Source organism: Achroia grisella, unplaced genomic scaffold, assembly GCF_030625045.1.
Source record: "Achroia grisella isolate CSIRO2021 unplaced genomic scaffold, CSIRO_AGI_Agris_v1 utg567, whole genome shotgun sequence".
Lineage (NCBI taxonomy): Eukaryota > Metazoa > Arthropoda > Insecta > Lepidoptera > Pyralidae > Achroia > Achroia grisella.
Genome location: NW_026712947.1, coordinates 2,659,175 through 2,669,403, shown reverse-complemented (window position 1 = coordinate 2,669,403; position 10,229 = coordinate 2,659,175). Strand labels below are relative to the sequence as shown.

Genomic DNA, 10,229 nt, shown 5'->3' with positions numbered 1-10,229 from the left:
CGCCGACTCATCACGCATTTCCTTTCATTCTTCTTCATTTGGCATTCGGAGTTGAAGGTCGCGTGTAGACCTTAGTTTTAGTTTATTATTATATAAAGTAGCCTAAAGTTAATAGTCATGGCTAATAACGATAATTTTGCACAAGACGTTACCGATAATCAACTAAATGGAAATGCTGAAAATGGTGGAGGAGATGCACAAGAAAATAACAGTGCCGAAGCCCCTGGACGCGATGACGACAGGTACCGTTAGTTTTATAATTATTCTATGTAATTTCAAAAATATATCTTTTCTTTTTACAAAGTTTAAGAGTGAATAGTTATCTTAACAGTTATATTTTAACGTAATTCATAGTTTTGTAAATTTTTTTCACAGTTAAACTTATTCCCCGCCACAATGGCGGCGGTCCGGCATTATCCTTATCGGCATGTAAATCTCTCATAATCTTAGCGATCTTTTCAAAATTGTACATTTTTGCATTTTCAGTGTGTTCTTTGCTATTTAACGTTTTTATAGTTGTCATAGTTTTAGTTCCGGAGAACTTTCAGCTTCAAATTTTGCTAAATGTACATAATCTCGGAAGCCGCATGAGAAGTAAAATGGCGTCATATTGGCGCGTCTCTTTGCACCCGGCACCGGCCCGGCCCCTTTATCGATTTTTTTCATAGTGAACTTGTGGTCTTAATGCATATCGTGACGGTCAGCGAACGAATCGTGAGACCGTTAATCGTTAGCGGCACATACGTAGGTACTAGCAAGATTTTAAATCGGTGGTAGCGCTATAGCGTGGGCGCCGCGACGCCGGTCAGTTTGGGGCGCTACTAACGCTGTGTCTCTCTGCAGGTGTGAGCCTGCGCCGCCGCCGCAGCTGCCGCCGGAGGACGCCATGGTATATATCCGCTGGGCTCACACTAAAGTAAAAACAACGACCAAACTGACTAGTTTGCCTCGGCCACTTAACTTTGGGCCTCGTTCACAGTTGCCAATTTCAAATCTTGCGATATTACTATAACACCGTTTCATTTTTGGTTGTCCTATTATCTGATAATGTTAAATTTCCAGTTTTGTAACTTACAGGTTGTCAATTTGTTTTGCTGCAGTGCTTGGAGTTTGTTTTGAACACAATAGTAGCTGTAAAGTACTGTAAACAAGTACTGCATAGTTGTAATGTTAAATTGTAATTATTAAGTCAGTTTCTAGTTCGCGACATTGTTGCATTGTTCATTTCTTCATGTGTTGATTGATACTATACTTGTGTCCACAGAAAACTTTTTGTTGGAGGCTTGAGCTGGGAGACAACAGACAGTGAGTATTTATCACCCTATATTTAACTTTATTGCACACATTCCTTGATTTTAATTAAAAAAAAAAAAATTCTGAACTGATATAATTATGATATCAAATAGCTATTCTATCAATTTATTATTATTTTTTTATGATGACCTTTACAGTTCTGCTTCTGAATTAGTTTTGAAGAAAGCTATACCCACAAATCTGAGTTTTTAATCATTTAATCAAATTATGCATTGTCCTTTTACATGTTACTAATGTGTACAATTTGTGTGCAGAGGAATTACGTGACCACTTCAGTGCTTACGGTGAGATTGAGAGCATCAATGTGAAGACTGACCCCAACACAGGCAGATCGCGGGGATTTGCATTCATTGTATTTAAGGCACCAGACTCCATTGATAAAGTGATGGCCGCAGGAGAACACACAATCAACAACAAGAAAGTAGACCCTAAGAAAGCAAAAGCAAGGCATGGCAAAATCTTTGTTGGCGGACTCAGCAGTGAGATTTCAGATGATGAAATTAAGAACTTCTTCAGTAATTTTGGAACTGTAAGTTATCATTTGTTATAACTTTACGTCAGCTTTATTATAGGGTCCGTAGATATGTCAGTTCCATAGACTTAATATATTATTGTCTATCTGTAACCTAAAAATGTCCAGACTTGTGGTAGTGGTAGTGGGGTCATTGGGCTTCCTAAAATATTCTATTCTACAAATATATTTCTTAAAAATTAATTTATACTAACATTTCAGTTCAATCACTAAATATGCAAATAGTAAAAAAAAATTACTTAAATAAAATAAATAGTTAATGTAGTTAATATATTTTATTAAATATATATTTATATTGTAAGTCTAAAGAATATTTTATTTTAATTGATTATTTAAATAATTATTTTAAGTTAATTAATTTACTGTCAGACACTGTGTGGCTCCAGTGTAGGTGAGATAAATATTTCTTTGAATTCTTTTAAAACCAGACTGGGCCACTTATTAGCAAAGTTAGAAATATTTAATTATCATTATTAACTACAAACTATAAGCTAATATTTATTTATTTTTGTTTTAGATTGTCGAAGTTGAAATGCCATTTGACAAGACGAAGAACCAAAGGAAAGGCTTTTGTTTCATCACATTTGAATCTGAACAAGTGGTTAACGAGCTGTTAAAGACCCCCAAACAGACCATCGGCGGTAAAGAGGTGTGTATTGTTATTTATTAAATTAACTTGATACCATACTATTTCCTAAAAAAAAAAAAACTAATATGGGTATTAATAAAAAAAAGTGCTATTTAATTTAAATCCTATTTTTTTTTTATTTAAAATGTTTCTATCAGGTTAGTCACTTATGTTTTATTGTTGATTGATGATGATTTGATTTTAATGCAACTTATTGATGATTTAAGGTTAACAATGTTGATGTTTGAATTTCAGGTCGATGTAAAGAGGGCAACGCCGAAACCCGACGGCCCCGGAGGCATGGGCACGAGGGGCGCGCGGGGCGGGCGCGGCGGGCGGGGCGGGCGCGGGGGCCGGGGCGGCTACGGCGGACAGGGCGCCTGGGGCAACCAGGGCTACGGCGGGTACGGCTACGGCCAGGGCGGGTACGGCAGCGGCTACGACGGCTACGGATACGGCGGCTACGGATACGACGGATACGGCGGTTACGGCGGTTACGATTACTCCGGCTACCCCAATTACGGTAAACGCGGCAAGCAGAACTAGTATATCGGCCAGCCCGCGCCTACCGCTCACCGACACATTACCTCGACTGATGTTACCTGATCCCTAGGATGTAATGGTAGAGTAAGGGGCGCGACGGCGCCGGCGCCGGCTAGATTACGACGTGCGAGGGGGCGCTCACGTTCCGTCCTCGAGATGCCTATTTACCTAATTATTATGTATATCTTACATTATATTCATAGAGATCGACATCACGCGAATAATAGGTTTATAACTTAGTGTGTAGAAAATATTTATTTTTCTAAATATTTAATATTCTATCGAGATAATGTGTAGTGAATGTTTGTGGAGGGCGACACGACTACATTGATAGCATCCGCCATTTTATAACGTTTGATTTTATAGTATTGGATATATCACATTAACTGGATCTTAAGGATTGCTCGCTTTTAGTTTCATAATTTTGTTTACTCATCACTAATTGGGTGGGTGGGTATATCAGTCTCACACACATAAAAGTATCTGTCGGGCCGCGCGCCTGTCTGACCTGTTCTGTTGGCCTGTCTACCTTATAGTGTACAGTAGTTCGGAGTCATTCATTCTGCTCTTTGTCATTGTTTCACCGGGTTCTATTCTGTACATATGTTACCTGCCTTATGTTTTAAGTGTTTATTTGTAATACCACTTTTGACATATGTAGCCATGTCGCCAGTTTTGTTTTGGTATTTTTGTTTTACCTGCTGATACTCGCCACATGCTACATTTGGGAAATGGGGTAAATATGGAGAGACATTGTGAAAGTGATAAAGATAATATGATGAAAGCTTTTGAATAAAGCACTGTTACAAAAATTCTCAATGTGTTTCCATATGTAACCCTGGCCTATTCCTTATTCCCACCGGGCGCCGTGCGCCGTGCTTCACTTCTTGGGTTCACACTACTAACATCGCATGTTTGTTTGTTCACGTCGTACTCGTGAACACTGGTTGGTGTAATGCTAAAGAGAAGAGTATTCAATATATTGGTTGGGCTACTCACACCTGTAACATTGTCACCGAGTAATTACATCATGTATTGGTTGTTAGACAATCTATCTTAATACCAGTATGCACGGAAGATGAGTTCTCTTGAGGTATATTGATAATTTATCATGTAAAAGAAATATTAATTATTGTCTGTAAGTAAACGGGCTATAACACTATAGAAGGGCAAGAATTATCAAGGGTAATTTCATCTATTCGATGTTATATCAAATAGATCCCGATTCGATGGCGCCAATTAACCTACGTTTTATCTTAGAAGGTAGGATCGTCATAGGCAATTTAAACACTACTAGTATTTAGAGTGAAAAGTGATTTACTCTGGAAAGTCTGTATGCATATGTGCAATTCATAGGTTAAATGTATCGACCGTACTATTTACAATTGTTTCCATACAACGGTTACAACTTTACAGGATGAGCACTGACTAAAAGCTTTCACTCTGCATATTTAATCTGTGGAGAAGAGTTGGGGCCTGACCAGTGGCGATGGAGCGTAGGAGTGTAACAGAGTACCTGGGTAGGTGGTAGTTAGCCAGACCTGGGTACTAGGATACCAGGGTATCAGGGGTAGGTGGTAGTAGGCAGCGTAGGCAAGCCAAGTGAGCCGGGGACCAACTGTGTTGTTGTGCGCGGGCAGACCGTACCTGGGTACCAGGGTAACAGGGGTAGGTGGTAGTAGGCAGTGTAGGCAAGCGAAGTGAGCCGGGGACCAACTAATGTGTTGTGTGTGGGCAGACCGTACCTGGGTACCAGGGTATCAGGGGTAGGTGGAAGTGGGCAGTGTAGGCAAGCGAAGTGAGCCGTGGACCAACTAATGTGTTGTATGCGGGCAGACCGTACCTGGGTACCAGGGTATCAGGGGTAGGTGGAAGTGGGCAGTGTAGGCAAGCAAAGTGAGCCGGGGACCAACTAATTTATGTGCGGGCAGACTGTACCTGGGTACCAGAATACTAGGGTATCAGGGGTAGGTGGTAGTAGGCAGTGTAGGCAAGCAAAGTGAGCCGGGGACCAACTAATGTGTTGTTGTGTGCGGGCAGACTACGGCGGGTACGGAGGGTACGAGGGCGGGTACGGCGCGCGCACCACTCCACGCGGGAAAGGTACTGGCCTTCACCCACCACTTGCACTACTTCACTAGTCACTCCTCGTACTCGACTGCAAACGTTTTGCGTCCACCTGTCGACCGCCGATCGCCTTATATTGCACCTCGAAGAGGCATATCTGAACGTGTTATCAGAGCCCTAATTATATAACGAAATTGCTAAAAATTTTCATTTGTAGTTAAAATGTAAGTTGTATCATATGTGACGGTCTCGTTGGTTTAGCGGTTTACTTTAGATGGTCGCGGGTTCGATTCCTCGCGCTGTACAAACATATCAAATTCAGAATAACTATTCATGTAGGTCCATTACAGACTCTTATGATATGTATTTCTATTTGATTATAATAGTTTGTATCAGTCTCAGATGTATATATTTACAAAAATCGTAAGTATTTATATCAGTTAGCTAGTACCTTAACATAGCTCCGCTTAGTACGGCATAACAATGTGTGAAATGTCCTGAGATAACATCACAGTTGCAATTGCAAACCGTTATTTTGTAATTGCATAACTCGAATGTATATACAAAATTTTAAAACTATCGAATTTTAATCTATTTAGCAATATCGTTAAATATAGTGGCCTGTAACGCGGCAAAACGTTTGGAGCGACATAGGCTTGTATGTTGTACTGTGTGAGTCATGTCCGTACCGTGTCCCGCTTACGTATTCCTACACGTCTTATTTGGCACTTTATTATTTATACGATAAATGGCAAAATTTAGTGAGGACGTGAACATTGGGGGAGCGAGCGAGGTCGGACATGCCAGTTCTATTAGCGCTTTACGTTGGTGCATTTATAACTAGAGTCAACAACTTCAAGGTGCCTACCTCCACGAAGACACCTACACAGCATCAGTTATGAATGCACATCATATTAGTGCATCTCTCGGTTGATTTCTCGTTGCATGTCATGATCATTTGCTATATTTTATGTATATATTTTTTGCACTTTTGTCCAAACATGATTTGCTGTAACATAGGTTTGTAATTTAGCAATTCTTAATTGGAGTTATATATTTATAACTAGTTGTACTCGCGACTTCGTCCATTTGGAATTAAATATTTTTTTAAAATAAAAGTAGCCTAAGTTAATTCTTATTATATCAGTTACCTGTCAAAAAAGTCACGTAAATTAGCAGGAACAAACCAACAGACAGACAGACAATTGTAGAAAATGTTATTTTGGTGTATGTACCGTATTTAAATTCATATGCATGTAGTAAAAAACGGTTATATCAATATTACAAACAGACACTCCAATTTTGTTATATGTATATATATATGTACATATGTAGGTATTTGAAGTATTTATTGTACCATAAATAACACCTTTTTATATCTGTTCACTCTGTAATTAAAACGGCAATACCATGTAGGAGTGTGTTCACTAATATATCCCAGTAATGTCTTGTTTCACCCTAACATTTGATATTTAGTATTCAATGTAAGGGGCCGTTCAAGTATTACGTAAGGAAATTTATTACAATTATTCCCCCCCCTCCCCCCCCCCTCCTCCATCAGCAAAAGTAAGCAAAACTCTAACCCCCTCCCCCATGCTTACGTAAACATTTTTCAATTAACGTATTGTTTTTTTTAGCAGACAATGTGAGCGTTGCCTTTCGTGTAAAAAAAGTAAATAATTACAGTGACGTAATCATCATCTAGACTCCCCTACTGCCCATGTCATCTAAAAAAAACAAAGTAATGGCCCCCCGCCCTCCATAGTGCTTACGTAATACTTGAACGGCCCCTAATCATACAAAGTTATATTTAATAATGGGGCAGCAAATTGAGATGTGCTTTTACAGAAAGTTAACTTACAGTGCTAGTGCAAATTACAATGCTATATTTACATCATTGATATACAAAATTGCAATACATTATTCCTAATTAAAAAGAAATTAGCAACGAAAAATATATTAATTTTTAAAAGACAAACCTTGTCATTTTCATATTAAATTATAGCATTTACACTTAGCATGTTGGGCAATTTTCAATACTTCTGGCTGGTTAGAAATAGGCGTTTCTAAATTGACGGGCTCGGTGGTCTAGCGGTTTTCACACCGCTTTACTACCGATAGTCGCGGGTTCGATTCCTCGAACGGTGCAAACAATTATACTCATGAGTGTGATTGTTTGCACCGTTCGAGGAATTGTTATATTGGTCTGGGTGTTTTGTAATCCGATGTATTTATATCAGTTGTCTAGTACCCATAACGCAAGCTGCTAACCGTAGGACTGGATAGCGCTGTTTATTTTCTAGGGTTATTTATTATTATTTGAATTGGGATTTTGTGTATCGATGGTTTATACATGGATTTCTTAAGCATGCCATCGCAAAATGCTGCCTCAAGGTCGAGTTAGTGGTTGCTATATGTGATGCATCGATATGTCGCAGCGGGGTACCAGGGCGGCAAGCAGCGCGGCGGAGGCGGCGGGGGCCGCGCCAACCAGAGGCACCAGCCCTACTAGAACCGGCGCACCGGCCTCTCGTACCTGCCGATAGTCATCTCAGTCCAATACTAAGGTATACTCTTTTAACATTGACCACCTTCTCAGTCACCACTGACTGACACTGAGTACCTACTAACTTGCCGTTCAGTGCTGTCAGTCTAGAGTTCTCTGTTAAACGTTACTGGGATACCCTGACGCGGCCCACCCGCATGTTACCGCAACTAGGCCAAAGAATTTTTATCAAAATGATTTTGGTAACAAATGAGCTTGTTACCAAAATCATTTTGAAGTGTGAAACAATGAAAGTGAAGTACTGTCACATGTGACTGACGCATAAACATCCTCATAATTTTCCACAAAAATGCATCAAAGTAAATTACATAGTAATATCTCTACATAATTTATTAAATATAACTTAAAAACAATGTAAAACTGATTGAAAATATATTTATAACCTACCCGCTGCTCGTCAGTTTATCTGTGATCATTGTGGTTGAAACTGCCTAAATATAGGGAACTCTAAAAATAAATTAAACGATTTAAGATAAGTGTGTTTTTTTCTAATTATACATATAAATAGTAAGGTTTTTTTAATTCCTAAGTCTCTCCTTTTTATAGTATAGTTTACTTTGGGGAAACTGATAATCATGACCTGTACTGTACACAAGTACAGAGTGATGATATTCACTCTACCCTCATGCGCTTTTATCCAGAAATTTTATGTGTCGCCATTCAAACGTTCAATTTTGGACGCAGTCGAATCGGGATCGAATTGTAGAACAGAATGGATTATATAGAATTAAATAACTAGTGTTGTAGTTTCGAAATGGTTATTTCCTGATGTTTATTAATAATTTTAGTTTGTCGATATATGTTTTAGGTAATTTTTCAGTCAACTTGCAAGATTATAGTCAAATTTTTGAGAAATTGTTACCATATTTGAGTTACATACTTATTACCTTTTTTTGTTATATACCAGAGAATGTATTTTTCAATGAAAATCAACTTATTAAGCATGTAAGAATTTTTTACATATGATATGCACACATGTGTCGTTTTGGAAATTTGATTGTACATTGTATTCCTTATACAGATTCATCGTTGATATTATAATTTGATAATAATTATTTTATGTTATTTTAGTAAAACTTGTATTTTATTAAAGATTGAAATTGTCACGTTACTGTCATCAATGAACCATATAATTATGATTTTTGTTATGACAAAACTACGCAAACATAAAAGTGCTCTAATTAGAGACCCCAGTGGCCGATAGGACTATCCTGATCATAATAGTCCTATAAATCATTTGACGTTCATAAGTGGCTAAAATGTCCTACATGAATAAATGATTTTTGAATTTCAATTTGTACGGGTCCATTAAATGCTTCCTACATAAGAGTAATACTGCCAATTTCATTCTGTCGTCATACGGTCTCGAACGTGTAACTGATGTTAATGTAATAGGTGCCATAGCATTATGTCGTATGGTATTTTGTTATGGGGCAAAGCAGCTGATATAAATACAATATTTACTTTACAAAAGAGGGCCATTCGCTCCATTTATGGTATGGGTTCCAGGGAGTCATTGCGAGAGTGTTTTAAGGAATCAAATATCCTCACCGTTGCTTCTCAATACATTTATGAAAATATCATCTATGCCAGAAGGAATATAGACAGTTTCAAAAGAGTTAGTGATTGCACTAATAAAAGCTTACGTAACAATAACAAACTGATTTTACCTAAATGTCGTTTGGCTAAAGTTAGTAATTCGTTTTATGGCAATTGCGTAAGGTTTTACAATAAAATACCAGAGTCTGTTATAAATCTGCCAGAAAAAAGATTTAAATGTCAAATAAAACAGTTCCTTTGCAAAAAAGCTTACTATAAAATTGAAGAATTCGTTAACGATAATAATGTTTTTATAGAAAAACTTTAAATCTATAGCACTGACAATATTATCTGATTACATTAATAATGAGTGCGTAGCGACTTCTATGTTGATTATCGCATGCCTCTTACTTGTTATACTGTAATTATTTATATAAAAAAAACATCTATTAAAAAGAGCAACACACAAGTTTCTTGCTCATTCTTCTTGTGATGAATCTGCATTCCGAATGAGTGGTAGAATCAAAATATGACTATTCAAAAGTGCTTGTAATGAGTTTATTTGAATAAAGATTATTTCTATTTCTATTTCTATTTCTAGGTGTAAGTGTTTGTTTGTTTGTTTGTTGCAGGTTAAGTCATCGGTCATGAGCGTCCCCGGCGTAATCTCGCTCGCCGCGCTGGGGACGCTTCATTTCATTCCACAGTACTAATATAAGGAAGTAATCTGTTTAAGAAATTTTTTAAGGATAAAAATACTGTTTTAAGTGAAGCGGGCCGCAGCCGGCGAACCGTCTCGTAAATTTAATATAATATAGTATGGATTTAATAGATTCACTTGAGTATTATTGCTGATTGATTAGATTCAATTTTGACCTTTAGAACTGAATAGATTAAATACAAATAATAATAATTATACAGAGCTTATAAAGGAACATTAGAAACAGTGCGTGGCGCCGTCCGCCGTCCGGTGTCCGGCGTCCGGCGTCCGGCGTCCGCCGAGTGTGTGTGTGCGTGTATGTGAGAGTGCAAGCTGGCCG

General features: G+C 38.0%; 1 protein-coding gene and 1 non-coding gene across 4 annotated transcripts; both read left to right on the top strand.

Annotated features, from left to right (window-relative positions):
- On the top strand, nucleotides 1-10,022 carry LOC131848609 (RNA-binding protein squid). Of its 3 annotated transcripts, XM_059198525.1 has the most exons (8): nucleotides 1-242; nucleotides 1,265-1,305; nucleotides 1,569-1,843; nucleotides 2,364-2,495; nucleotides 2,730-2,997; nucleotides 5,058-5,120; nucleotides 7,523-7,651; nucleotides 9,822-10,022. In XM_059198525.1, the coding sequence occupies exons 1-7, from the start codon at nucleotides 118-120 to the stop codon at nucleotides 7,594-7,596; spliced, it is 978 nt and encodes a 325-aa protein (XP_059054508.1). In that variant the 5' UTR covers nucleotides 1-117; the 3' UTR covers nucleotides 7,597-7,651; nucleotides 9,822-10,022. The 3 variants fall into 3 exon arrangements, with proteins under 3 accessions (XP_059054508.1, XP_059054510.1, XP_059054509.1); XM_059198526.1 differs by lacking the exon at nucleotides 5,058-5,120 and having other exon boundaries at nucleotides 3-242; XM_059198527.1 differs by lacking the exons at nucleotides 5,058-5,120; nucleotides 7,523-7,651 and having other exon boundaries at nucleotides 2-242.
- Nucleotides 1,431-1,501, top strand: LOC131848727 (small nucleolar RNA snR61/Z1/Z11). Its single transcript, XR_009357770.1, has one exon. It is a non-coding gene; the product is annotated as a small nucleolar RNA snR61/Z1/Z11 (small nucleolar RNA).
- Nucleotides 10,023-10,229: the final 207 nt, after the last annotated feature.

Bases quoted from the DNA above. Each gene is read 5' to 3' on its own strand.
- LOC131848609 (XM_059198525.1), top strand. From the start codon at position 118: ATGGCTAATAACGATAATTTTGCACAAGACGTTACCGATAATCAACTA. The intron at 243-1,264 runs GTACCGTTAGTT...TTGTGTCCACAG, and splicing joins CCTGGACGCGATGACGACAG to AAAACTTTTTGTTGGAGGCT. The intron at 5,121-7,522 runs GTACTGGCCTTC...GATATGTCGCAG, and splicing joins CACCACTCCACGCGGGAAAG to CGGGGTACCAGGGCGGCAAG.